Source organism: Giraffa tippelskirchi, chromosome 2, assembly GCF_054371585.1.
Source record: "Giraffa tippelskirchi isolate mGirTip1 chromosome 2, T2T-mGirTip1v1.2.pri, whole genome shotgun sequence".
Taxonomy (NCBI): Eukaryota; Metazoa; Chordata; class Mammalia; order Artiodactyla; family Giraffidae; genus Giraffa; species Giraffa tippelskirchi.
In genome coordinates this window covers 26,769,895-26,797,577 of record NC_137276.1, presented here as the reverse complement: position 1 = coordinate 26,797,577, position 27,683 = coordinate 26,769,895, and the positions used below count along the sequence as shown (strand labels likewise).

At 52.0% G+C, this 27,683-nt stretch overlaps 3 protein-coding genes and 1 long non-coding RNA gene across 21 annotated transcripts in view; 1 reads left to right on the top strand and 3 right to left on the bottom strand.

Moving 5' to 3' along the window:
* The window catches only part of PDCD11 (programmed cell death 11), a 41,031-nt gene extending 27,727 nt beyond the window's left edge, over positions 1–13,304 (top strand). For 4 of the 17 annotated variants that reach the window (XM_081544390.1, XM_081544296.1, XM_081544298.1 and 1 more), the window contains 15 exons: positions 1,494–1,602; positions 3,208–3,297; positions 3,477–3,582; positions 4,006–4,183; positions 6,228–6,284; positions 7,086–7,208; positions 7,765–7,887; positions 8,238–8,541; positions 8,747–8,863; positions 9,491–9,640; positions 9,864–10,108; positions 10,790–10,958; positions 11,457–11,610; positions 12,089–12,254; positions 12,974–13,304. In XM_081544390.1, the coding sequence (XP_081400516.1) occupies positions 1,494–1,602; positions 3,208–3,297; positions 3,477–3,582; positions 4,006–4,183; positions 6,228–6,284; positions 7,086–7,208; positions 7,765–7,887; positions 8,238–8,541; positions 8,747–8,863; positions 9,491–9,640; positions 9,864–10,108; positions 10,790–10,958; positions 11,457–11,610; positions 12,089–12,254; positions 12,974–13,145 (2,263 nt within the window). In that variant the 3' untranslated portion in view covers positions 13,146–13,304. Of the gene's footprint in view, positions 1–1,493; positions 1,603–3,207; positions 3,298–3,476; positions 3,583–4,005; positions 4,184–6,227; positions 6,285–7,085; positions 7,209–7,764; positions 7,888–8,237; positions 8,542–8,746; positions 8,864–9,490; positions 9,641–9,860; positions 10,198–10,712; positions 10,959–11,456; positions 11,611–12,088; positions 12,255–12,973 lie in introns of all 17 variants that reach the window. The other 13 variants (XM_081544379.1, XM_081544285.1, XM_081544289.1 and 10 more) reach the window with 4 other exon arrangements.
* On the bottom strand, positions 300–6,441 carry LOC145527083 (uncharacterized). The gene is made up of 3 exons (XR_014069459.1): positions 5,944–6,441; positions 3,409–3,602; positions 300–1,001 (listed from the first exon to the last, which is right to left on the bottom strand). It is a non-coding gene; the product is annotated as an uncharacterized LOC145527083 (long non-coding RNA).
* A 1,639-nt stretch (positions 13,305–14,943) lies between the features above and the next one.
* On the bottom strand, positions 14,944–20,195 carry CALHM2 (calcium homeostasis modulator family member 2). Of its 2 annotated transcripts, none has more exons than XM_081544466.1 (3): positions 19,959–20,195; positions 17,245–18,671; positions 14,944–16,008 (listed from the first exon to the last, which is right to left on the bottom strand). In XM_081544466.1, exons 2-3 carry the CDS (start codon positions 17,797–17,799, stop codon positions 15,592–15,594), a joined length of 972 nt encoding a protein of 323 aa, XP_081400592.1. In that variant the 5' UTR covers positions 17,800–18,671; positions 19,959–20,195; the 3' UTR covers positions 14,944–15,591. The 2 variants fall into 2 exon arrangements, with proteins under 2 accessions (XP_081400592.1, XP_081400582.1); XM_081544456.1 differs by having other exon boundaries at positions 17,245–17,957.
* Positions 20,196–23,619: 3,424 nt separating this feature from the next.
* On the bottom strand, positions 23,620–27,127 carry CALHM1 (calcium homeostasis modulator 1). The gene is made up of 2 exons (XM_081563169.1): positions 26,576–27,127; positions 23,620–24,102 (listed from the first exon to the last, which is right to left on the bottom strand). The coding sequence occupies exons 1-2, from the start codon at positions 27,125–27,127 to the stop codon at positions 23,620–23,622; spliced, it is 1,035 nt and encodes a 344-aa protein (XP_081419295.1).
* Between the last annotated feature and the right edge of the window lie 556 nt (positions 27,128–27,683).

The window sequence follows — 27,683 nt, the reverse complement described above, 5'->3', positions numbered from 1 at the left end:
TTAACTTGACAAAATGTCACCATATTTTCATTCCCACTTGGATGTGGAGATCTGCACAAAGAGAATGTCCTGTATCTTGGATCAGAGTTCAGGGTGGGTGAGGTTCTCTCAAACTAGATGAGATGTTTCCTGATCAATTAATTACTCCTTTGGAGGGGCTGCAGTTAGGAGAGCAGACGGTTCAGGAGTCTTAACACGTGTCTTTGGAATACCTGCTAGTCGCTGAGTTTTCTCTTGGCATTAATGTGGTTATGGCAAAAAGAAAAAAGATAACACATTCTTGGTAATGTGTGTTTGTGTTTTATTTTTAATTTTTTTTTTTAGCTTAAATAGCAGACATCTATTTTCTCATGATTTTGGAGACTTTTGGTCTGAGACAAAGGTATCAGCAGGGTTTGTGCTTCTGAGGCCTGTCTCTCTTCCCAATGTCTTCATATGGGCTTTTCTTTGTATTTATCTATGTTCTAATGTTTTTTCAAATTTTTTTATTGTGGTGAAAACACAATGTAAATTTACCCTCTTACCGAATTGTTAGCTATATGCACGTTGTTGTAAACAGATCTCTAAACCTTTTCATCTTGCATAACTGAAACTCTATACCCACTCATTTCCTGCTCACCTCCCAGCCTCTTGCAACCATCATTCTACTTTCTGTTTCTTTGAGTTTGATGTCTTTAGATGCCTCATATAAGTGGAGTCATGCATAGTCCTTCTGTGACTGGCATATTTCACTTAGTACCATGTTCTCAAAGTTCATAGGATATCTGTATTTCAGCTTTACTTGTATATGAGTTTCCTGTGGTTTTTATATTCACCAGTACTTGGCTATTATATGTTACAGTTTTACCAGTGTTACTTGTACCATTTTATCGATGAGTTCTGTTTTGTTTTAGAAATTTGGATGGGTAAGCTGGGCTGGGTTAGAATGGTGGGAATTATGTGCTTCCTTCGAAGTGATTTGTAGACTGATAATTTTCAGACCACATCTCCTTGTTGCTTTTCTGCATAGACAAAGAGAATCAAGAAAGTGATAATGCCAAGGTAGCACGGGACAGAGCCCTGAGTTTTTGAGTCAGAAGCTCTGACTTGAGTTCCTGGGTCTGTAGCATAAATTGAGTTTAATAGTATCTTTCCTGTTTGAGTCACACATGAGAGTGTTGTCACATTCATTTGTGAAAGCAGTGCTGCAAACAGTAAAGCAGTAGCTCAAGCATTGAAAGAGTAAAGTAATTTCATTTTCTATACTTATGGAGATTGTTGTTGGCTACCTACTTTGTAGTTTGTTCATACCTAGGTGAGTGAGTTGGAAAGGATTAACTTTCATGCAGGTATTGTGAACATTCATTCCCATTTATGGACGGAAATGGGGGTGTGTGTGGTTGGTGTGTATGTGTTAGGGTAGGCCACTAAAATTAATCCAAGGCCAGGTGGGGGAGATGGTCTCAAGCTAGATTGACGTTGGTTTACTCTTTCCATTGCCTTTCTGCAAACAGTGAGCTGAAGGAGGATGGCCATACTGCTCTCAACACTCACTCTGTAAGCCCCTTGGAGAAGATTAAACAGTATCAGCCTGGTCAGACCGTGACTTGCTTCTTAAAGAAGGTGAGAAGTGCATTCCCTGCAGTGCAATGCTGTCTGTCTTATAGAAGAAAGGAGGGAGGAACTGACAATGACCATTTGCACTAGGCTTTGATTCTGTGCTTGCTGCCTTGCTGATTTGTGGGAGACAGTAGAAGCCCTCTGCTCCTAGGAAACATCTGGTCTATTCAAGGAGCTAAATTTATGGCTTCCAAACAGCAGGCACCTCACAGTTCTACATGTTTGTAGATTTCTTGTGCAAAATAGAAAAATACATCATAGAGGAGGAATTTGAATCCAGTACTTTATTTTAAATAATGTAAAATTCACATTTCAGTGTCCACAAATAAAGTTTTATCAGAACATACAAGAAATAAAAAATTGTATTTAAAATGAAGTATTGGATTTTAGATTTTTGCCTTTCATAAAGTTCAGGAATAGTGTAAAACAATATGTAAACTGGGTGTCAGATTATGTGTTCAAACCCTAAGTGGAATAGTAGTTGAGTAAAGGGAAGAGATCAGCGAGAACTGTACTGGTTGGAATATATCAGAGAGAAGGTCAAGGTCTGTCTGGGTTTGACCTTGAGGGATAACTCCTCTTCAGTGTTGCCAAATTCTTCCTGCATGAGCATCTGTCTAATTATGTCCATGATGCTTGATACCTTTAGTTACTTTTTGTCTATAGACATTCATAAACCCAAGATGCCTTAGAGTAATATTTAAGGTTCTTCAGAGGGAATTCCCTGGTGGTCCAGTGCTTAGGACTCTTCACTTCCACTGCCAGGGGTATGGGTTTGATCCCTGGTCGGGAGCTAAGATCCATAAGCCACATGGTGTAGCCAAAAAAAAGGACTTTTTATAATCTGACCTCGTGAATCTGGGTACCGGTCATGCCAAAAGCCTCCTTTTTTTCCCCTTCTTTGTTTCTACACTGGGGTACTGTCTGTTCCCATTGCCTATAATTCAAGGTCTAGCACAGATAACCTTCCCTTCTTACTAGTTCTCCTATAGAGTCTGTAGCATATTATACTCCTGTGTGTTGCTTTCTGCTCTAGTTATTTGCATACTCATTCAACTTACTCTTTGCAGACTGTAATCTCTTTGAAGGCAGGGCCTGGCTGTTATCACTATCATGCCATGTGTAGTGGCTGCTTGATAAATGTTTTACTGAGTTGACTTGAAAATTGGAGTGTATATTTAGGGCAGAGCACTGTGTCAATAGAAAAATCTAAACTGATTTAGAAATGAGATGTTAGACCCTAAAGGCTGTTAACTCACTGTGCACAACTGAGCTTGGAGGAGGCTACGAGGTCAGTGGGATTGGTTCTACTGCTTGAGGACGTCGTCTCTGAGGCCTTTTCTGCCTCCTCATCAGCTGAGGCACCAGGAGGGAAGTGTGTTCTGCTGGGCTGGTGGAGGCTCTGAGCTAGACTGAGTAAAGCCTGTGAGAAGTGGAGGGTGGGCAGGGGCATTGGGCCATGGGGGTGAGTTCCTGTTACTTGGGAAAATGTAGGATTAGGGCCCTTTCAGCTGTATGATTTTAGGCGTGTCTGTTTAGTGAAAGGGAAAGAAGAGATGCTTATATCTGCCCCATTCCGTTTCTCCTCTTGTTTTTTTTCCCTCCTAGTACAACATTGTTAAGAAATGGCTCGAGGTGGAGATTGCGCCAGACATCCGAGGGAGAATTCCCTTGTTGCTCACTTCTCTTAGCTTCAAGGTCAGTGTGCCTGAGCTGCCTGGAGAGGAAACCCCAGCTCCCTGAGCTCAACTTAATCCTTGGTGTGTGCTCACAGTGGGGACAGGGAACCGTCCCATGGGGGATACTTACTGTGCTGTGGTTTTAGATAAATGACAGGCCTTTCTTCAAACATCAAAGGAAATTTTTTGCCCTTCTAGGTTCTGAAACATCCCGATAAGAAGTTCCAGACTGGCCAGGCTCTGAAGGCCACTGTGGTTGGCCCAGCAGATTCCTCCAAGGCCTTCTTGTGTCTTTCACTCATAGGTGTGGTGATGAAATGGGACCTGATCAAGGAAGGGAGGGGGTGGAAAAGGTTGGGAGAAGGTCTTAGTCATTGCCCAGGTTGAAGGATGCCGTGGATGTCGGCATCCTTAGAAAATCTAGTGCAGAGGCTGTGTCCTTGAAACAGCTTTTCTCTTGGGGCTTTGCTCTGTGGCCTGTGTCTGAGACACCTTTACCTACAGTTGTTTTTCTTAGGTCTCTCAGAAAGGGTTGTTCAACACTCTGCCCTAGCATCCTTGACCACATGGCACAGTGGTCTGGGTCTGTATGATCATTTTGGTCCACTCAGTCTAGATACCCTGAGTCCAGACACCTCCACCTCCCCCCGGCCTCTGGCTGGCTAGTGTCTCAGCTTCTTTCTTGGCTCATTTCTTCTTCCCTGAATCTGATTCATTCTCTTGCCAGGCCCTCACAAGCTCAAGAAGGGGGAAGTGGCTATGGGACGCGTGGTGAAGGTGACTCCCAAGGAGGGGCTGATTGTCTCCTTCCCCTTTGGGAGGATCGGAAGAGTCAGTATGTTTCATGTGAGTGACTCCTACTCAGAGACGCACCTAGAAGACTTCGCCCCACAGCAGATTGTCAGGTAGGCTGATTCTTTTGCTTTTTTCTGCTATCTGTGGGATTGGTGGGGGTTTTTTGAGTTTTGTTTTTTTTAAATTATAGGTGTGTGGTTGTGTACCAGAAAAAAAATAGTATATAAAATGGAAACTGAACATTACTGTTGCTCCTCTGTTTCTCTACCACTTTTGCTTCAATTTCTTTCAAGACTCTAATATATGTAGTTATAATTTTCCTTTATGTAATAGTAGAATTTTATTTTCTATACTGTTCTTCAACTTGCTTTTTCTTCATAGCAGTGATTCATGCACTTTTTCTTGCCTATGCTAGTATTTCAAAATTTTCCTTGTTCTTTTTACCTTACACTTATCATTTTTTTTGAGTTATGTGGTTTTTTTTTAAATCACAGTTTATTTAAATAATTCTGTTGATGGACAGTAATGTTCAAGTGAGTATATTTGCACATATGTTTGGATACTAGTGCAAGTATGTCTGTGAAGTAAATTTCTAGAAGTAAAATTGATGGGTTAAATAATTATATACATCTTGCCAAAGTGTCTTCCAAAAGGACTGTGCTAAATTTTATCTCTATTAACAGTTAATGTGTTTGTTCATTTTTCATACCTGTGTCAACACTGGGTATTTTTTTTCTGACTGCTCTGTGTGGCATATGGGATCTTATTTCCCCAACTAGGGATCAAAACCATGTTCCCTGCATTGGGAGCACAGAGTTTTAACCCCTGGACTACCAGGGAAGTCTCAACACTGGGACTTAATTTTATCCAACACTGGATATTCTTAATTTTTAATCTTTGCTATTGAATAGGCCAAGATTGATCTCTTAATTTAATTTGAATTTCTCTTACTGGTCATTTTTCATGGTTATTGGCTGTTTACATTTGTTCTGTGCTTTGCTTGGTCAAATTGCTTTATTAACTATTTTGGATGCACAGAAATGAACCTGCCTCAGAGTTTTGAAACCATTTTATAGCCTGAATAAACTAGCATTGGAGAGGCATATTTCAGCTTGAGTACAATACATACTTTTCTGACAGTCACACACAATTATCTAGCAATGGAGCAGGCACCTTCCAGAGGCTGAGACTGGAAAGCAGCAATTGCTCTTTCCCATCTCGCGTGTCCCAGCCACCACCACCTGCCTTCATTCTCAACCACTTGCCAGAGCTCAACAGCACAAAAATGCCCAGGGCCTAGGAGAAGAAGAATGTCACAGTGAAATCCAGAATCATCTCTGTTTTCTTTAGGCTTACAAAATATGGATGTGATTTTTTTATTTTTAGCAAAATATTTTTTTTAAATAACATTATAGTTAAGCGTATGAGTAGCGTTCAGTTGTGATTCCTTTGACTCTCAAATGTGGATGATAAGTTAACTCCCTAAAGGCAGACAGTCCCTTCAGGTCCTTCCCTGCATTAAGGGCCATGATGCCCTGGTGAGAAATGCAGATGCCATTGTGGGAGGATTTGGGCTATATTGTTGCTGAGACCCTTCCTTCTGATAAGATTCTCTACTCTGCGACTTTGGGCTGTTACTTACCATTTTCTATGATGTGAATGTGGAACCCCCCTAGCAAGAGTAAACCCTACTTTTCCCTCCCATAAGCCTCCCTGACTTAGTCTCACTCTGGGGGCCGCCTCTGACCTGTGAGTCTGCAGTGGGCCTGAGCCATCCATGCTACGATTCCCTGGGTGAGTGTCTCTCCATGAGATCAGACCCTGTCAACCCCCGACACAGGGCAGGTCTCGTCTCCTGAATGTTTCCCACCTGGCCCTGCATGCCTTCCAGAGGGCTTGCGTGTTCTCTGGTTTCCTCCTGCCAGCACCGTTCTTAGGTGAGAAGAGCAAGTAGCGCTGCTTTTACTTGATGGACTAGTACACTGAGGCCCAGAGAGGGGCCTTGTCCCGAGTCCCTCAGCAGGTGGTCAGCAGGATGAAGAGCAGAGCCCTCACTCTCGCCTGTTGCTCAGCCTTGTGAGAGGAAGCCAAGGCCCTCTCCCATCTCCCAAGGTGCTGGGGTCTGCAGTGCCTTCTCCTTTGCTCCCGTTCCAGGTGTTACGTCCTGTCCGCTGCGAGCCCTGTATTGACTTTGTCACTGAGATCGTCCAGGTGAGTGTCTGTGTCATCGGGACAAGAATCGGGGAAGAACCTCTCAGATGACTGAGGAGAGGCTGCGTGGATCTGACAGAGCTTTGGGCCTCCCAGCTTGCCTCACTGCTCACCTCCTTTATGCCCGGCCCTGTTTTTATCCAGAAAAGCTGAGGACATTCCAGCTGTAGAAGAACCTGTCTGCTCAGGCTCTTGTTTCCCAGGGAAAGGTGCAGACATCCACAGTGGGGCTTGGGCTTGACTGTTGGTGGTCCTGGTGAAGGGAGGTGACGTAGCCCCCAGGGTTACACAGCAGGGGCGAGTGCTGTCAAGTGGATTGGCCTGAAGTCGTGGTTTGAAATGGACATTTATGAGGCTTGCCCTCCCTCTGGCTTGCTCATCTTCTCCCTGTTACTATTAGCACTGTCTGGAGCTGACAGGACTTCAGGAGAAGGTGGGGCTGGGCTCTGCAGGTGATGTCCTACTGACAGGTCCAGAGTCACATTCTTACAAAGAGTTGTTACCACAGGAGGTCTTCCCAAGTAGTGCAGTGGTCAAGAGTCTTCCTGCCAGTGAGGAAGATGCAGCAGATGTAGGCCTGATCCCTGGGTGGGGAAGATCCCCTGCAGTAGGAAATGGCAAGCGGCTCCAGTATTCTTGTCTGGGAGATTCCATGGACAGAGGAGCCTGGCGGCTTACAGTCCATGGGGTGGCAAAGAGCCTGACATGACTGAGTGACTGAGCACATTATCACGGGAGAGTTAGGGGTGAGGGTGGGCAAAGGGGTGAGAGGTATGTGTGTAAGCCTTTTTATTCCTTTAGGACTAACCCAGAGACGAAAAGCAAAATAACAGATCCTGAGATTAACTCCATCCAGGACCTTGAGGAAGGGCAGCTCTTGAGGGGCTTTGTGAAGTCTGTCCAGCCATCCGGTGTGCTTGTAGGGTGAGTGAGGTAGTGCCTGGGGACGTGGACCAGCCCCGAGTGTCCTCCAGGAGCCTGTCCTGGTTGGCCCCCACTGCTCCCTCAGTCACCGTCTCTGAAGGAACGTGAAGGAAGGAGACTCTGAGTTCCCACAGTGTTTTATTCCAAGTCTTTTCATACTTTTAAAAGAAGTTTTAAATTATTCTTCTGTTTGGTGTTTTGGACAAAGAATATGGCATGTCACGATTTGTAAGTGTTCCACCAACTACCAGCACTAGACATTGCAGCCTCCCCTGCTGTTATTATGTTTTCTTATTTTCTTCTGTCTTTCTAGCAGACAGAGTTGTGTGTTGTGATGCTCTGATATGGGGTGAAAAATACCTTTCAATTGTATCTTCATTATGTTGGATGATTTTTCCAGTCTACAAAGCCCTCTTTATTTAGTTGAATGCCAAGAACCTTTTGAGTGTTGTAAATCCTTGTCACACTTGGGTCTCTGGGAGGGTGCGGGCACTAGCTTGGCTGGGACTCCGTTGCCATGTTTACGACCACAGGACGCTTGTCTCTCTCCTGTCAGCCTTGGCCCCTCAGTTACGGGTTTGGCCCAACACCCGCACATCTCCCAGCACAACCAGTCCAAGAACGCTCCTTATGACAAACACCTCCCTGAGGGGAAGCTGCTCACAGCCAGGGTCCTACGGTGGGTGCCTTCTCTCTCACCCCTTTCTCTGGGAACTCTGGGAGGAGACTGAGTGGTAAACTTTAAATATCATGGCCTAGGTAATGGTAAATGCGGTCCATGAAATCCCTTTGTTTGGCGCCTTCTGCCTCAGCTCCTGAAAGCAGGTGTGTAGACTTTTATTTGCACAGCACCTGTAGTTGGGGCCAGAGGAAGGGGCAGCACAGCCGCGCTCTGTATTTTTTCTACTAAGTGTTGTACGATGTGTGGGTCATTCCTAAGATGACTGCATGGATTCCAGGGCAGGTGGAGGCAGGACCCATTGTACTGTGTTGTCCTCGTCATCCACTCTCCCTGTCGTCCTGTTGTAGTCTGAACCATCAGAAGAGACTGGTAGAGCTGTCACTCCTCCCCAGCGACAGTGGAAAGCAGGACGCACTTTCTGCCCCGCTGGGACAGCCACCTCCGAAGCAAGAGGGGAGGGAAACAGAGGCAGCAGAGAGAGACCACAAAGGAAAAGTGAAGGAGGAGAAGAAGCAGCAGAAACAGAAAGAGAAGAGAACTGGGAAGGGGCAGGAGCAGGTGCAGCCACCCAGCAAGGAGAAGAAAGAGCCCCAGAAGCCCCAGGCAAAGAAGCTGGGCAAGCGGCCTCACCCCGAGTCCAGCAGTGAGCAGGTAGGGCCCTTGGGAAGATGGCCTCCCCTCACGTGAGAAGGCGAGCCTTTCAGAAGCCACCAGCAGCTGCCTCACCTCAGCCTCCTGGACTGAGAGTAGCTGAGTTTGGGTGGGGCACTGGGTGCTGCTGGGAGGGCAGGGATCAAGCACCCCCTGGGCCATGGAGAGAAGCGAGGCTCAGCATTGTCCCTGCCTGTCATCCCAGGAAATCGGGAACGAGAAGCAGAAGAAAGCTGCCCCATCTGAGGGGAACAACAGTGGTGTGGAAGTGTATTACCGAGAAGGAGAAGAAGAGGCAGAAGAGACAAGCGTGTTGCCCAAGGTGAAGGGCGGTGGGGTTGGAGGAGGGCTGCTCCAGGAGGAAAGTCCCTGGTCTCCTGCCTGAGGACTGGGCTGTCATCAGCACCCCTTTCTTGTCCTCATTTTCTGTAAAACAGGAAAAGGTGGTGAGTCTAGTTTCCTCAGTTGGTCATCAGCTCCTAAGGACAGGGCCCCTGTTTTACCCGTTGAGTGGGCTTAAAAGTCAATTCTAATCCACATTTATTACGTGGAGCTAAATTAAATTAGTCAGGAGGTGGGAGAGCCGGCAAAGAAAGAAAGGCTTTTAGCCTGTCTGATCCTGTGTCTCCCTGTGAGAAATGAGGACAACACTGAGGACAGGTGTGGAAGTTCTTCCCTGCCACCCTCAGAACATTTGACACACCTCTGTCCTAGCATTAATGTATGTATGCATATGTAGCTTTAAAAAAAAATATTACTGAAATTTACTTATTTACAAAGAAAGCTTTTCATCACTCCTGTAAGTTTCCCCAGTGGACCAGGGTATAGCCTGGTCTAGACCTCTAGGTTCCTGGGCATGGTGGGAGCCCTTGCTCCTCCGGTGGGAAGGGGCTGGGGAGCAGGGGCCACTGGGCCCAGTGCTGGTCTCACGCGCACCTTTAATCCTCAGGAGAAGCTGACCAGGCCAGCAGAAGCGCCCCGGCTGCAGCTGTCTTCCGGTTTCGTTTGGGATGTGGGTCTGGACACCCTGACCCCGGCCTTGCCACCTCACAGAGAGAGCTCGGACAGCGAGGAGGACGAGAAGCCAGAGCAAGCCACGGTGCTGTATCTTCCAGGGCATCACCGCTTTCGCAGGGACCCTTGGCTCTGCCAGGCTCTCGTGCTCTGCCCTAGCCCCGGTGTCTTTTCCGACGGGCGAGGCTGTCCCAGGCGGGGAGAGTTTGCCGAGCCGGGGACTGCCCTGCCGGCTCCTGGCTTCCACTGCAGACCTCTCTGGGTCTGAGGAGCAGACGACTCACCTGCTGCTCTGCTTTCCACAGCAGAAGAAAAGCAAGAAGGAGAGGGAGCTGGAGAAGCAGAAGGCTGAGAAGGAGCTGTCCCGCATTGAGGAGGCGCTGATGGATCCTGGCCGACAGCCGGAGTCGGCTGAGGACTTTGACCGACTGGTGCTGAGCTCGCCCAGCAGCTCCCTCCTGTGGCTGCAGTACATGGCCTTCCACTTGCAGGCCACGGAGATCGAGAAGGCCCGGGCCGTGGCCGAGAGGGCGCTCAAGACCATCTCCTTCAGGTCCCAGCCCTACCCTCCTGCTTTGGGCTCCGTCTTTCCTTGGGGAGGGCTGAGTCTCCTCCGCAGGCTGGCGACTGCCACCAGGGCCCGTGGGTTCACAGGCTTTCTCTCAGAGAAGGGCTGGCCATGACATAGATCTGCTCATTTATATTTCATGGTCCTCTTCACTGAGAGAGCTGGGGTCACATTTCCATGAGTCCCTACACCTCAGATTCCCCACTTGGAGAAAAGTAGAAGAGGAGAAACTTGCCTCTCCATGTACCTGGGTGAAAATCCTGGTGGTGACCATCTTCTAGGTCGAGGGTCTAGCAGGTTTCCCAAAAGCTAGTGAAGAGGGATGGTGCTCCTTTGCATCATTATCCTGGTTTGAGGGAAGATTCAGACCACAGGTTCTGCCCTGTCCAGCCCAGACCTCAGGCCAGTTTGAGATTTGGTAGATTTCCTTCCCAGGAGTGGAGGTAGAAGCCAGGGGAGCCTCAGACCCCGCAGCCATGGATCGGGGTTCCTGCTTCCACATGAGCTGCAGTGGGGACGGGGGCTCTCAGTGCCGGCTTGTGGGGGTGGGGACTGAGGACATGGGTTGAGCCTGGGGAGGGGGACATAGTTCCACCCCCCTAGATTGGGAGTGGGGGCTCATCGGGCTGAGAGGATGGACTCATGTGTTGACTGTTCTCCCTCCAGAGAGGAGCAGGAGAAGCTGAACGTGTGGGTGGCCCTGCTGAACCTAGAAAACATGTATGGCTCCCAGGAGTCACTGACCAAGGTCTTTGAGCGGGCCGTGCAGTACAACGAGCCTCTCAAGGTCTTTCTCCATCTGGCTGACATTTACACCAAGTCAGAGAAATTCCAGGTAGGGGTCTGGGCCAGGCAGCCGCTTCCAGAGGGGCCTCAGCCGCTCAGAGACAAGCTCCTGGAAGTCCCTGAGGCAGCGGGGACATCTCGGGGAGGGGGGAAACCCCCACTTCTGGGCCCAGTCCTGCCCCAGGCTTGCTCATCTTCCAGGTGGGAGAAGTCGTTTCCCCCACCCTTGAGCCACCAACAGAAGTGTCACAGGAGGTGATATAGCCCAGTCGCCCCTTTCCATCTTTCCTGCTCGCCCTCATCATGTTCACAGTCTCTCTTGTAGTCTCGAGCTCCTCGCGGCATGGGATTAGGAGGGAGACTCCCTAGCACATGCTCTCCTCATCCTGGGTGCCTGCCCTTTCCCCTCACATATGTGGATCGGGGCCTGGACACTGAGGGAGCCCCTGAGCCCAGGGCTAGCTTCCCACGAGCATAGCCATCTGTCTTTGTCATTGACCCCTCTGCTCTTACCTGCTTTCCTCAGCTTACATCATTCTTCCCACAGGAAGCTGGTGAACTCTACAACCGGATGCTGAAGCGTTTCAGGCAGGAGAAAGCTGTCTGGGTCAAGTATGGCACCTTTCTTCTGCGGAGGGGAAAGGCGGAGGCCAGTCACCGTGTGATGCAGCGAGCCTTTGAGTGCCTGCCTAAGAAAGAACGTGAGTGCTCGTTCCTTCCACCCACCCAGATCCTGAATGCAGTAGACTCCCTGCTTCTGGGCAGGGGCATGGGGGTCTTCTCATCCAAGGGCTGGTTTAGGGAAGCCTTCTGGAGGGTACGAAGCTTGCTCTCTGTTGGATATATGCTTGTGAACATGTGCTCACGTTGCATTTTAAATGCTAAACTCCAGAGGTAGAGGAACAAAAAAGGGATTAGCATCATTCTTTTGCCTGTGCCTGCCTGCCCCACAGCTCACCTCCTATCCCCAGGGCGTAGAATGTCTGCTGTTTGGGAGTCATAGAGCAGTGCCCATCTGTGTATTTGGGCCTCAACCCGCCCCTGCGTCCCTCTTGTCATCACCTGGGTCTCAGGACCCAAGGGCAGGGAATCAGGCATCAGACTCTGTGCCCGTAGTGTCATGTGTTGTGATGAGGGCGTCTCTCTGCTTTCTGTGTGTGGGCCGTCCTCTCCCTGCAGACGTGGATGTGATCGCCAAGTTTGCCCAGCTCGAGTTCCAGCTGGGGGACACAGAACGCGCCCGAGCCATGTTTGAGAGCACACTGAGCACCTACCCAAGGCGCACGGACGTCTGGTCGGTTTACCTCGACATGATCATCAAGCATGGCAGCCAGAAGGAAGCCCGGTGAGAGGGGAGGGTGGGCTGAGGCCTCGTTCTCTGCGGTGGGGTGCGGGGCAGGCATTGACCACTCAGAGGAGTTCTAGCCCCACGGCAGCTCCCGGCACCCCAGTTCTCTTACTCTGTCTGGAAAAACGGCTTTGACATGACATGGCAGGTTCTGTGGCATTCACATTTCCAATTTCTTTTTCTACGTCGGGGGCCAGCCAGCAGTCTGGCTGGAACCTCGGCTGGGAGGTAGGCTGGCCCCAGGCCTGGAAGTCAGGAGACTGGGTTTTCCTCATAATTAACGCTGAGCCTGCCTCTCATTGTAGAGAGTGTTCACAGGCATGATCTCACCGATCACCGCCAGCATCCTCAAGACAGGGAGGATTAGAGATGGCTGGACTGAGGTCCAGAAAGAGTTGGTGCCTCGCGCATGCCTCTCAGTGAGTTTTAAGCAGAGCTGTCCTCACAGATCCACACCTCACTGGCTGTCCCATCCCATTAGCTGTGTCCTGATTCACTGTGTGCCTTCAGAGCACTCAGTCCTGTAACATCTCAGTCTGCTCTTCTGGAAAGCAAGGGTGGTGTTCTCTCTCTCTACGGACATGACAGTTTATAATAGGAATAAAAATAAAGGTAGAAGTGGGAGTGCTCCAGAGCCTGAGAGCAGTGAGTGAAGGTCAGCCAGGAATCATGTGGCCAGGGACCAAGAGGCAAACGCCATCTGCTCTCCCTCCCAGGGACATCTTCGAGCGGGTCATTCACCTGAGCCTGGCCCCCAAGCAAATGAAATTCTTCTTCAAGCGCTACCTGGACTATGAGAAGCAACACGGCTCGGAGAAGGATGTGCAGGCAGTAAAGGCAAAGGCCCTGGAATACGTGGAGGCTAAGAGCTCCACGATGGACGACTAGGGGCCGGCTGACTCCGGGGCACCGCGACAGCCTGGCTGACCCTCAGGCGCCTGAGCAGTTGAGAAACTGTGTTGCCTGAGGACTCTATTTAAGTGCTGCTTTTTCTGCAGCATCCTTGGGGTAATCCTGTCAAGATAAAGAATTTGAGATTTCTTATAATTCCTTTTTGCTTGTCTTAAGAACCAATCTGTTTCATCTTTTTCCTTTTCTGGGGCTGCTCAGTGGTTGCAGGCAGCAGGCTCCTGGGTCCCCAGGGAACCTGAGAGTCTCCTTCGTGGGAGGCCCCTGGGAGCAGGAATGGAGGGCCCACTACCCACAACCCTGTAGTTAGGATCCCACTGTGGCCCTGCCAGGCTCTTGGTCCAGCCATGGATGGGTGTGGGTGGGGTGATCAGCAGGGTCCTGGGAGCAGGCCACACCCTTCTAGATACAGGATCTCTGGACCTTGCCTCTGCCTCAGCTCCGTGGTACCTTGTGCCCCTTGGTGGAGGCTGTGAGGCTCGGACAGGAGGAGAGGCAGAGCCCAGAAGGGAAATTCAGGGACCTGAGTGCCTGAGAGGAAGGTGACAGGTATCAGCTCAAACCACCTGGTGATGTCTTCTCCCAGGGCCAGTAGGGCCAGATTACTCAACCTCTCTGAATTGGGTGCCTCGTTTGTGAAATGGGGTTAAAAAATCCTACTTGAAGGATTTTATGGACTGAGTGAGAGCATGTATGTTATGTGCTGCCACGGGGCCTGGCATGTGCAAGGCTCAGTGAGGACCTAGATTGACATGCTGTGTGACCTTGGGAGACTACACAGATTCTCTGTCTCTCTGTTGCTCCCCTGAGAGCTTGCTGGGCAGAGGGCATTGACTGACTTGTTTCTTGGGGCCTGAGGGAGAAGGGATGTGATGGGCCCGCTACACCCCCACCTCCCTGTAAATTTCCCAGAAAGACCGTCTCGCCTCCTTTGATAAGTAAGAATCCTGTGTTCCTGAATTAAGAGGCCATCCTAGACCCAGCTAGTTGAAGCCAGTTCATTTTTGGCTTGGTCTTAAGGGAATTAAGTTTCCTTGGGCAGAGCTTTAAATGTCCTGAGAACTGGGGAGCTTTTCCATGGGAAATGACTGAGTCCCACGCCAGAGAGCGGGACAGGGACAAGGGAGAGCTTATCAGAGGTCCTAGAGGTGGCGGAGGTGGTCAGGCAGGGCGGGTGTGGGACGGAGGCCCTGCAGGGCTGGCCTAGTTCTCGCTTGTTAGCTCTGGGTTATGAGAGCTGGACTGCCCTGCTGAACACAGGGGCCGGGTCTGCTGACTTCTCATGTCTAAGCTGAGAAAGAAAGGCCCTCTGAGAAAGGCCAGGCTCCATCTGTTTCCCAAATCAGATGACTAAACCCAGTTAAGAGATCATCAGCCCCAGGGCCTTCCCGCAAGTGGGAGCACCTGCCTCTGCTTCCCCCAACCCCCAGCCCTCCCTTCCACCCATTTCAGTCTCGCCCAGGGTCTCTGTCCTCTTTCCTCCCCTGGTCTGGGATTTAGGCCTGTCCCCCCGATAGCTCAGCTGGTAAAGAATCTGCCTACAATGCAGGAGACCCCAGTTTGATTCCTGGGTCGAGAAGATCCCCTGGATAAGGGATAGGCTAACCCACTCCAGTATTCTTGCCTGGAGAATCCCCATGGACAGAGGAGCCTGGTGGGCTGCAGTCCATGGGGTTACAAAGAGTCGGACATAACTGAAGCAACATAGCACACAGCATCACGACCTCCAGCGTGCTATGGCATGACCCATCTAGTCACGCAGACACCAAGCTAGTCCTTTATACTAAGAAAAGCTTTATCAAAAATGTGTATAAAATAAGCTGGAGGCATACGCTAGAGGGCTGCTTCCCAGCTGTGCACAGCAAACCAGATGCCCATGTGCGGTTCCACAAATGAACTGCACAGCCTTCTGCATGCAGAGCCCGCTGGTGAGTTTCATTGTCACCTGACTGCTGGCCAGGGCTTCCCACACTGGTGGGACTGGGTCCCTCCAGTCAGAGGTCATCCTCCACATCACAGTTCATGAAGAACCAGTTCTGGGAAAGGGTCTTTCCTCCAAAACTGTTGACCAAGTAGCTGGTGGCAACAGGAAAGGCGACTTCTTCAGGTCTGAGGGCCTTCCTGCCAGAGCCTACCTCATCTACCAGCTCTCACATCCATACCCCAGTTTTACTTTGTGTTCGTTTCTCTTCTGGCCAGTTTCCCCCAAAAGCTATGGTTAAAAAATCTCTGGGGAATTCAGTGGTTGGGACCCTGCACCTTCACTGCAGAGGGCGAGGGTTCAGCCCTGGGTCAGAGAACTAAGATTCCACAAGCCATGTGTAGCCAAAAAAGAGAAGTCCCCTCTGATGCTGATGTGAGCAGGCAGTGGGGTTCAGTTTGGGACCAAATACTGTCATTGGCCAAGAGTGTGGGAACGGGACCCTCAGGAGGCAAGCAGGGACATCTCTACATGGTCCGGGGCCATGCCGTTGCCCACCACACCCTGGGCCCACTTGTGCAGGCGGCTGTAGAGTGGGAGGCCCTGATTCTCACGGTACAGATAGACACCGGTGATGGCGTTCCACTGTGGCCGCGGCTGTGTGCCTTCCACCGGGAACTTCGCGACCAGCTCCTCGTCATCCTTGTTGAGCGCCACAAAGCCGAAGAAGCGGCGCACATTGTTGGCAGCCAGCACCCGTGAGTGCACCTCAGCCGTGCGCTGGAACAGCTGGTCCTCATTGGCACGGTACTGCGCCCAGTAGGCCTCCTGGCGGTAGCTGAGTGGTGAGCAGTAGTGCTTGAGGCATTTGGTCAGGAACACCAGGATGGCCACCACGCCGATAAGCAGCCACCCAAAGAGCTGGCCAGAGAAGGGGCAGGGTTGAGGGCGGGCAGGGAGCTGCCTGGACCCCCACCTGCCCCGGGAAGAAGTGGCGGGAGCTGATCAGAGGGTGTGGGCTGGGTGGAACCGGACATAACCCCCTAAGAGCTGGCTTTGTCACTTCCCTGGCCTCAGATTCTGTTCCTCTGAGGGCAGCAGGCCCTTCTGACTTTGATTCCACCTCTTTGCCCTCACTCCCTGGAGCTTACACCTTCTCTGTATTTCGACTTTGCCTCTTTGAAATCACTCATGTGCTTGTCTCGTGTGGCCGTGAGCCTATTGAGGACTAGGACAGTCAAGGTCATCTTTGTTTCCCCATTTAAGCGTGGACAGAGATCTGTGGGCATTTGAGCATCATCAAATACATTTTATCTCTCTGTCTACCATCTTCCATCTCCTTTGGTGCTGTCTCCAGCCCTGCTTTTCTACTTGTTACTTATGTACCTTTAGAAAATCTGTGCTTGGGTCTTCCCTGGTGGTCCAGTGGTTAAGACTCCGCACTTCCATTGCATGGGTTCAGTCCCTGGTCAGGGAACTAAAATCCCACATGCTGTGCAGTGTGACCCCCCCAAAAAGGAAACTGCTCTTTTCTGCCTGTTTCTCACACCCTGCTTCTTTTAAGTTAACACAAGCTGTTTTTCTGCTCCTGCTCAGCTCTCTGCCCTTGCCTCCTCTCCCTGACCAACTCTGCTTCTTCAGAACCAAGCTGAGGCTGAGGCTAGGATCATGGCGGCAGCTGCTGCTTCCTGACTGGGCACCCCTCCTGTCTCAAGGGACTCCTCTTCTGTCAGCAATGCCTGAGGCTGACTCTGCTGGGCAGCGGCTTTTCCTGGGATAGGAACATGCTCGTCCCCTGAGCCAGCCATCCTCTACTACCAGCTCATGGCCAACAGCATAAGTTTCATAAGATGGCAGGGGTTTGTGCTCAATCTGGCTGGAGTGAAGGGCTTAATCTGTGACAGGTTTCAGGCTCAGACTGAGCAAGAAGAAAATTCCTTTAATGTTTAAAATGCTCTTATTTGGGATGGCATTGACCCTTGCCCCAACAATCGCTAACCCATGGATACCCAGTTCTGATGCCTGAGGCTAATAATCTAGTGATTTTCTGGAGAGCTCAGCCCCAAAGGACTAAGTCCAGGGTTAACCCTGAGCCATCACCTGCCCACTCGCCACAGGTAGGGGAGAAAAGAGGAGCTTCCCTTGGTACAGTCTTACCTGGGACTCGTACTTGAGTCTGCGGCTGACCTCCTCCCGAAAGACTGACAGGTTGGCAGGGCCCTCCCCGCATGGGAACCTGGCCAGGATTTCTGTGGCATGGGCTAGTGGGAAGCCCCTTTCTCCAACCGTGAGCGAATAGGGGTTCACAAACTCACTGAGAGCGCAGACATAGGCCTCACCACGCAGCAGGGAGATGACAGACCAGGTGACGGGGGCCACAGCCGCGCGGCCCACGATGGAGCTTAGGAGGAGGAAGTTGGGGGCAGCTGAGCAGTTCTTGGTCCTCCGGTACTGGCACTCGGCAACCAGGTTCCAGGTGTGGTTGTTGAGGATGACGCCAATGAGGAAGAGCGCCAGGGCGGGCACCCCAATGGCTGCCAGCCCATACAAGTAGTTTCGGGCTGGTGAGCAAGGGCAGTGGAAAGCCACCACGGTGAACAGCTCCTGGCTGCCCACCGTGCCTAGTGCCACCAGCCCGTTGAAAATCATCACATCCTTGCTCTTGAAAAAGAGTGACAGGAAGCGGAAGTTCTCTGCAATCAGGGCTGCCATGGTGATGGGTCAGCTGGGGGACTGACGGCAAGGGTGGAGGCAGGAGGAGACCTGGATGATGGCTCCACGTGGGACTACGAGAGCTTGCAGGCAAGTGGGCACCCGAAAGCAGGGCACAGTCTTGCCATTTCATCCCCTAGTGGCCAGTCTGGTGCTTCCTGTGGGACAGTAGATGACAAATCAGTATTTGCCTCTGAAAATAGGGACCAAGGGGCTCTTGTGAGGTCAGGATGGTGAGAAACGAAGGAGACTCGGGGAGCCCCAGGGCCTGGGTAGAAGGAGAGTAGCCACTGTTCACTGAGCTCCTACTATGTGTCAGGCATTTTGCATCCCTCATTGCCCATCATCATGGTCCTGCACTGAGCTGTGATAGCCCAGTGCACGGTTGAGAAGGTGGAGGCGTCCCCAGGGTGATTGCCTGCCTGTTTCACACATGAGTGCAGAGCTGAGATTCAAGCTGAGGTCTGTCTGCCGCACACACTTAGGTTCTTGTCATCCCCATAAGCTTCCCTTGAGGTGGGGACTAGGAATGGCCCTGTGGCTTTGGGGAATGTGGGATATTGACTGGCTTTCCTTTTGGGGTACTGCTAATGTGCTGGGGGACCTAGGACAGTTTGGAGGGTGTGTCCTCAGGTGTCTAGCCCATGGGTATAAAAGCTGGAGTGGGTGTCCGGTGGATGAGGGACTTGGGCTTGACCCTGTGCTGGGGCTGGGGTGGAGGAAGGGGTCTCCGGTCAGTGGTGAGCCTGATGCAGTCTCCCTGGAGTTCATAAGAGCCTTTTCATTTTGGATACTGCAGGCTCTGGACTGGTTTAGGAGATCCTGGCTCTCAATATACTTCATGACTTTTCTCTGGACTTCAGTGTCCTCATCTGTGAAAAGAGGATAAATCATTCGGTCCTTGCCCTCCTCTTAGGAATGCTGGAGGGAAAGAAAGGGAATAAACCGTGCCTGATAACTGTCCCATCTATGACATACTCCATCTCACCCTGTCCAGTCCTGAGGGTGCCTCTCAGAGGTGAGGTTGATGGCGGGGGATTGGGGGTGTAATTCTTCCTGGGGCAAAGATCAGGAAACTAAGGCCTCCAGAGGATAAGCACTTTGCTCAAAGCTATTCAAATATGGACGTGCCTGGACGGGACTTTTGAGCATGACCTAAGGAGGCCTGGGAAGTGGACAACAGTGGGTCAAGCTAAGCAAGCCCTCTATTTTCCTGGTTTCCTACTGCCCCTGCTCTGTCCCCATCCACAAGAGCCCTGGCAAGCCTCCCCTTCCCCACCCATTCCCCTTTCCTTGTCCAGCAGCCATGTTCCACCCAAGTCCCCAGGCCTGGGGCCACCCAGCCAGCCAGCAACAGGAGGCCTTGATGAATCCTAAGGCTTGGCCATGCCCACCATCGTCTCTTGAGCCTGCTCTTGGTCTGGGCAGCCTGCCAGGAAGTGGCCATGGCCTCTGGCTTCAGTCCTTTTCTGCTCCAACTCCCTTCCTAGGCTCCGCCCACACAGGCAAGGGTGTGGCCCCTGTTCTTCTTTCTATCCCGGGATGAAAAACAAAAGTCCTCAGGCCAGAGGCAGCTGGGGAGTGGAGAGATGGGAGGTCGGGGGCAGGCAGCAAACAGAGGTGGGGGTTCTGCCAGTATTTCCTTCTGTACCTCTTCTCTGGACTACCGACCCTCCTGATTACTGCCAAGACTGCCTGATGGGCTAGGGCAGAGCTGGGTGCCACGTGGGTTGCCAGGTGGAGAAGGAGAAGAGATCTGTCTTCCCTAACTCACTGTCTCCGGCGGTCCTGGAGCTCCAGTCTAACTCCCTGGGAAACAAGAGTTTCCGATATTCCTGGGGATGATCCTGTTAAAGGCAGCTCCCTCCCCTCGCCCCTCCTGTTGACTTCACAGCCTCTAATATGCTCCCCTGGGTTCAAAAATCATGACACTGGTGGGTGGTGCGCAGAGGAGAGAACACTGCCCTTGAGAATACTGCCCTTGGGCCCCAGGCCTGGGAGTGTCATATTCAGGCCCGAATGGGACCTCCAACAACAGCAGTCAGGACAGGAAACAGGTGCCTGGGGAGTGGGAAGAGGGGGCTCAGTGAGGGGCCTGGCTCCCCGGGAAAGTCCCTCTGGGTAGACCCGGAGTGGCCCTATGTGCTCCCCTTCCTTACCTGGGATCCGCTGTGGGCACCGGTAGCTTTGGCCTCTGAGGGGCAAGAACATCAGAGACCCCGGGTGGGGGCCAGCCCGTGCACTCTCCCTCCTGCTTTGCTTCTTCTGCCCAGGAGAGACCGGCAAGGCCTGGGGCTGTTGAGGTCTTCAGAAAAGTTTAACTCCAGAAAAGAGGCTGAACCCCACAGGATGGATGGTGTGCGCCAGCCAGTGGAAAAAACAGCCTCCGGGCAGGCGGGCGCCAGGCAGTGGGGGCGGGCAGAGGGCGGGCGGCGCGGGGAGAGGAGAGGAAGTGGAGGAGTCAGTTTTGCAGTGGCCCGCCTGCCTTCGGAGGCTCCGTACCAGTGGGACCAGTTTGGGAGCCGGGCAAGGGGCCGGCATTTCTGGTCTGGGCCTGTCCTCCAGGCTGGTTTCAGGAGCACCCCCTCTATTTGATCCCCACTGACAGAAGCAGCCAGAACCGAGCCCCAAGCAGGATTAGGGGAGGGGAGCCACCAGACTGACGCTGACTCCTAGTGGGGTATGCAAAGCCAAAGGCCCCCCTCCCCCATCCTGGCCCTCTCTGAGCAAGCCCTCCCCCTGCTGGCTCTTCTGTCCTCACTTCCACTCACTCCCCAGGTGCTGCTTCAAATCTCAGGAGCGCTGATAAGAAAATTCTGGACTCTAGGGATTTTCTGAGGCCCTGTGGGGAGAGCTCTGACTGGTGGGTGGAAATTACGAGGAAGCAGATGAAGCCCTTTGTAACAATGAGAGCTATCCAGCCTGTTCCAGAAAGTGGTCGTGAGATCCCTGTCTGGGGAAGTGTACAAGCTGAGGCTGAAAAGTCATGGGTCGGGAATGCTAAAGGGGAGAGCCCGGCCCAAAGACAGTGTAGATGACCTACCCTCCCGGATCAAGGGAGAGACCTCCGGACCCCTGTCTGCTCTGCAGTTTTGGGGTTCTGTGACCTTAGAACTGCTGAGTGACCTGGCCTCCCTCGGCTGGGCTTGTTCACATGCAGGAATGAAGGGAAAAGGACCAGTGTTCATTTTTTCACATCTTACCATGTCCCAAATACAGTTCCAGATTCTTCCTCAGAAGTTATCCTTTAACCTCACTATAATCCTGAAAAGCAGATCTTTTAAACATCCGTTTTACGGACAGACAACTGTGGGTCAGAGGGATTGACAGAGGATTATGGGTCAAAGGACTTGCCACAGGTCCTACAGTCCCAGTATTTGAATGCAGGTTTGCCTGACCTAAAATTTTACTCTTTCTTTCACATTTCTTTAAAATTTATTTTTATTTATATTTTGGCTGTGGTGGGTCTTCGCTGCTGGGCACAGGCTTTCTCTAGTTACGGCAAGTGGAGGCTACTCTTGGTTGCGTTGCTCGGGCTTCTTCATTGCAGTGGCTTCTCTTGTTGCAGAGCACAGGCTCTAGGCGTGTGGGCTTCCCTAGTTGCAGCGCATAGGCTCAGTAGTCGTGGTTCATGGGCTCTAGAGCGCAGGCTCAAGCAGTTGTGTCGCTCAGGCAGCATGTGGAATCTTCCTGTACCAGGGATCCAACTGGTGTCCCATGAATTGCAAGGCAGATTCTTAACCACTGGATCCCTGGATCACCCTCTTTCACATTTGTACTTCCCAATAACTCTGGGCTGGCTTTTTTCCTCTTTACAACAACCCTCCCCCTGCCGCTGCCCACTCCCAGCTGCTAACACACCCTTGGTCTTTACTCATCTGAATCGCCCTCTAGAGTAAGTCCCACCTCCTGGAGGAGGCCTCCAGCCTACCTAGGCTTCCAGGTTTCTCCCTCTTCCCAAATAATTAAAGGGAGAGAGACTGGGTCTCAGAAGGGGGAATAGAGGGAAGGGTGCCGAGGAAAAATGAAAATTATTAACCCAGTGTTGTAAGGCTCAAGATCAAAATGAATTCTTAGATAAGTGGGACTTAGGTCTCCAAGATGTCTTGGGGCAAGAAGCTCATCTTCTTGGCCCTCTGCTTCCCCTTGGACAAAGGAAGCTCTAGCTCCTTACATCCCATCCTTCCATCCAGGAGGAGGAGAAGCCCTCAGATTTGGAAATCGATACCCACGTTATCCACTAGGTACTGAGTGCCTACCACATGCCATGCACTTTACGTACCTCATCCATTTAATGCTCACACAATCCCATGAGGTACGTGTCTCATCTCCCTTGTACAGATGAGGAAACTGAGGCAAAGTGAAGCAACTGACCCAAGGGACACAGTTTGTAAGTGGTAGAGCCAGCATTTGACCCAGTTCTGTCTCACTCTTGAGTCTGGGCTATTTCCACCCTAGGTAGCTCCCCTCCCACCCCTCCACCCTCACTCCCACCTCAGGACAGAGACCTTCAGCACTTTAGGACCTCCTCCCCAGGGGATGTGGTCTCTGAGAACATGGGATGACATCAGCTTCCCTTTCTAAATGCTCTGGGGATGGTCTGATTTCCACCTGAGACCTGGATGTGAGGGATATGTCAGGGCCATCTCCAAGGCCTCTCCATGGCATGTGCTATGGTCTGAATGTGTCTCCTGCTCAAATTCATATGTTGAATCTTAACCCCCAAAGGCGATGGGATTAAGGAGTGGGACCTTTGGGAGGTGCTCAAGACATGGAATTCATGCCTTATAAAAGAGGCTCCAGGGACTTCCCTGGTGGTGTGGTGGTTAAGATTTTGTGTTCCCAGTGCAGGGGGCCTGTGTTCAATCACTGGTCAGGAGACTCGATCCCACATGCCACAACTAAGACCCAGTGCAGCCAAATAAATAAATAAAAATTTTAAAAAAGAGGCTCTAGAGAGCCCCCAGTCTCACCCACCACAGTAGGACACAGTGAGCTGGCATGCTCTACCAACCAGGAAGAAGGCCTCTATCAGAACATGACCACAGCAGTGCCATGATCTTGGACTTCCAGTCTCCAGAATGGTGAGAGAGGCCTCTGTCATTTATAAGCTACCCAGTCTGCTGCATTTGTTAGAACAATTCAAACAGACTAAGACAGGGGCCTTTTGTGCCAGTGCTAAGTAAGTGTGCAGTCCGCCTTGATGATGTTGAGTGACCTCCATGGTGAGCCACACCCTGGCTTCTCCTGACTGGACCTAGCTTCTGATATCTTATCACCTGTGACTATAGGCATGTCCCATCAGGTGGGGCTCTGTCAGGTCCTTATGACCCACTTTGGTCTGTTCAGCCTCACTCAGGAGACCAGCCAGAATCAGAGGATTCCTGCTTCATGAGGTGGCTGGACTTCCCTGAGCGTTGAGCATAAGGGAAGTAAGATCCTAAAAAAAAAATCACAGATGAGCGAATGCTGGGGCAAGGTGCTGAAAAGGCCTGAGAGGAGATAGTGAACCAGGGGTGAAGTGGCCTGGGGGGAGCTGGGCAGATGGGAGCTTGTCTCCTCCAAAGGCAGTTCTGAATCCCTCTGACTAATACTGCTCGTGACCCTATAAGTCCAGGACCTTCCCGGGTAGTCCCATAGCTGGGGGACTGAGGTCCCCTTCCAACTCCAAATTTCCCGCCTCAAATGGGCAGGTGAGTGCCTGGGCACGTGGGTCTGCTCTGGAGCCTACAGCCAGCACCTTCATTTTTTCATCCAGTTTGGGGGTCTGAGGAACTGTGGGCTCACACCCCCATTCCCACCTCTTCACCTGGCTGTGGCTCACACTTTACTGAAGTAGGTGGCCACCTCCTTGCGTGAAGGCCGGGGCCTGCCCCCAGCCCAGCCATTGCCCACCAGTGGCTCCTCCTGGCCCAGCCGCAGGGGCGGCTTGCACTCATGCCAGCTCGTGAGCAGCCTGTTCATGGTGCCCTGATCGGTGATGCCACGCAGCTTCTCCCTCTCCTCATCCGCCCCTTCTGTGGCAGCAGGAGCAGCCAAGCCAGTGGGGCCGGTGGCCAGTGCCCCGTGGGCGTGACCCAGCTCCAGGTCATGGTTCATGGCCTCGAAGAACTGCTGGATACAGACCTTGGCGAAGGCCTTGGCATGCTCTGTGCATGTCTCATCAAAGAGCTTGCGCTCAATGTCGATGTAGTGGGACCAGTACTTGCTTTTAAGGAAGGCGGCCTGTGTGAAGCAGGGCCGCACAGAGCGCACGACAAATGCCAGCAGTGTGGTCAGCAGCACGAAGGACCAGCCCAGGGCCTGAGACAAGAGAAGACAGAGTCAGCCGGGCACTGCTCTCCGGCCTCCCGAGCCTATCCAAGCCCCCAAACCACACTCTGTGTCGGGGCCATTAGGGAAAAGAGCACTGACTACAAAGAGCAAATGACGGCACCTCATGGCCTCCACTTCCTCTTCTGTACAATGGGCACAGATAAACCATCTCATGGAAATGAGACCGCATGAGTAAAATGCCCTGTATGTAGGCCTGGCTCTCAATACATAGGACTTAGCTGGGCAGACCTTGGAACTAGACTGCCTGGGTTTGCCTATTTGCACCACAGGCATATTCCAGAGATATGGTGGGATCTGCTCCAGGCTGTTGCATTAAAGCAAACATGGCGATGAAATGAGTCACACCATGTTTTTGGGTGCCCAGTGCATATAAAAGTTATGTTTACACTAACATAACATGTCCAATAGCATTACATATAAAAAACAATGTATATAACTTAATTAAAAAATACTTTATTGTCAGTGAGCAGTAGTAGTAACATCAAAGATGAGTGATCACAGATCACCATAACAAATGTAATAATGAAAAAGTTTAAAATATTATGAGAATTGGCAAAATGTGACCCAGAGACAAGAAGTGAGCAAAAGGTGTTAGAAAAATGGCACCAACAGACTTTCTCGATGCAGAGTGGCCAAGAACCTTCAACTTGTGAAACACGTAGTATCTGTGAAGCCTGATAAAGTGATGTGCAATAAAACAAGGTATGCCTGTCCTTAACAGTTGACTGGGAGCAAAATACCTGCCTTCTCTGTGCCTCAGTTTCCCCACCTACAAAATGGGGCTGTTGATCATAACCATCCCACTGGGTTGTTCTGAGGACTCAAAGTGACAATAAACTTGGCACAGTGCCTGGTACCTAGTTAGTGCTCAGTAACTGTTAGTCACTATTATTAGCCAACCAGCCCTCACTAACTATGCCTCTTCCTTCAGGAAGCCCTCCTTGGCCTCCCACAGTGACACTTCCTCCTCTGAGTCCTGTACCTCTCCTATGGCTCCTACTGTTGTCTGCCTTTCAGTCGGCAGCTCTCAGTCAGTGCCTCCCGTGTGGGCTCCGAGCTGGGCCTTCAGGGGTCACAGAGACAGATTGGACAATTGCTCAAACTTGTGCTGAAGAGTACTGGACACTCAGGTGCTGGTTCTATTCTTCCAGTAATTCACTGTGGTGAAGGCTGCTCCCCCAGTTTGAACTTCAGGGTCAACCCCAGTTGCACAGAGAAGCATTCGGCCAAATCAGGGTGAGCGAGGCAGGGCAAACACTGTCAGTAGTGGGGATCACTGGGTTATGGTAGAGGAGCCCTGGGCTGGGGAAACTGCGGAGCACGTGCTGGATGAGGAAACGTGGGCCTTGCTGGGCTGAATCTCCTAAAGGTTCAGGCAAACCTGGAGATCTCATTTTTATGTGATAGTTTTCAGGTTTTAGATGATGTCAACTAATTCTAAAATTAAACTTTGAATTCAGCCCCTGACGTGCAAATGACATACTATAGGCCAGGCAGCCCGCCCTCTGGGGCCCCTTTTAGGCTATGAGATAATTGTTTAAAGGTCATGTGGAGGGTGAAGTGGATGATGGACAAGTGCTCACAGGAGAGGAGGTGCAGGCGAGAAGGAAAGCAGAGTTCAGATTGTACACTCAGAGTGTGAGGTTCACAGGGGCACCCGGTGACAACGCAAGCCCCAGAGGGGAGAGTTCAGGCTGGAGGGGAAGCTGGGGTGTCTGGACTCATCGCAGCAGAGTGTGCATGCTTCTGTAACCTTGTCCCCTCCCTGACAGACCCCTGCCCAGGTCTTCCTGCCCACGCACAAAAATTGCAGAGGAGTCCTGAGGGGCTCAGATGAGTGATGGGCCAGAGGGGCAGAGAACGTGGAAGCAGGGCTAGAGGACCAGAGCTCCAGAATTCCCTGTCAGCCCTGCCTTTGGGGCACATCCCAACAGTCCATCCCCTCACTCAAGCCTCCTTCCCCTGAGCAGGGAGTGCCAGCTGGGGGCATTTGCCAGGGAAATGTACCCAAATAAATGGCCCAGTCACCCACCAGCCTCACCACTGCCCGGGCCTGGAAGAGGAAAAGGATGCAAATTCCCCCAGGTTTCCAAACTGGAGCTCAGGAAGGAGGACATGGGGCTGACTGAGCGGTTGGGTCCACTCAGGGGAACCTCGGGACAGGGCACAGGCCTCTTTCCTCAGGTGGCACTGACCTGAGGAAAGACTCCTGCCTCTGCCTTCAGAAGCCCTGGCCTCCTTTGGGAAAATATGCTCCCCGCCCCAGGGAGTTGCATCTGAGTGGGCAGACCCAGCCCTGGCTCGGGGCGGGGGGGGGCCATCTATTGGGGAAATATGAGCACACCCTGAGGAAGCTCCACTTCAAGAGTGGGGAAGGAATACTTTCCCAGGGACCCGGCCTGTGAGAGGAGCCCCAGCCCAAGGCCATCTGGCCCCTCACCTGCGAGATGCAGCGCAGGTAACGCACGGCCACCTCTCGGGCCAGCAGCCAGTCGCCCTCGTAGATCTCAGGGCAGGGCACCCGGGCCAGCAGGCGGGCAAGCTCGGGTGGGGGCAGGCCAGGCACCAGGCTGCCATTGCCCAGCAGGCTCACGGGCACTGCGGTGCAGAAGGCACAGAGGAAGCACTTGCCATCGAGCAGCGTGACAGCCACCCAGACGACGGGCGCGATGAGGGCGCGCTGGGCCATGGAGCAGAACATGTAGCGCAGCACGGCGGGGTCCTTGGCCCGGCGGCCCGGCGGCCGCTTCCACTCTTCAGCCAGCATGGACACGTTGTTGTTCATGACCAGGCCGAGCAGGAAGAGCACCAGGGGCGGCGCCAGCAGGATGCCGGCGCTGTAGGCAGCGTTGTAGCCCGGCAGGCAGGGGCAGTTGAAGTCGAAGGCGGAGTACATCTGGGCACTGGCCAGGGCCATGATACCACAGATGCCATTCATGAAGGACTCCTGGTTGGACTGCAGGAACTGGAAGATCATCCGGAACTTGTCCATGGTGCTCCCACGGGGCCTGCTGGCCTCCTCCCACCTCACCGCGGCCTCAGGATGGCCCCTGAGGCCCACTCTGCCCAGGGGGTGCCCACCTCATGGCTGAGACAGGCAGAGCTCCAGGCAGAGGCTGGGGCCGCTGTCTCTTTGAACCTTCTAAATCAGGTGCTGGCCAGAAGGGTGCAGCTTGACCAATCCCATGGGTGCAACCAGAGTTCTGCCCTCCCCTGCTCCACCCCTCCTGAGTTTCTCTCTCTCCACCGCTGGCTCTGCCACTGGGAAACCACGGGGACCACGCCTGATGGGGACCAGTTCTCTGGCTGCTGGAGGAGGGCGGGGATGGAGGCTCCAACTCAGCTGGGAAGACACGGCCTTGGGCAGGGTTGAAGTTTGGGAGAATCCAGGACTGCTGCAGAGGCCTGAGCTTCCGGGCCTTGTCCCCTGGGCTCCTAGGAAGCATGTCACCCTCCTCTGCCCTTCCCATTGGGTCTTTCATCCATATTATGTCAGGATCCAAGAGGACTCCTCCACTAGTGCAGACAATGGTGTGATGATGTAGTGA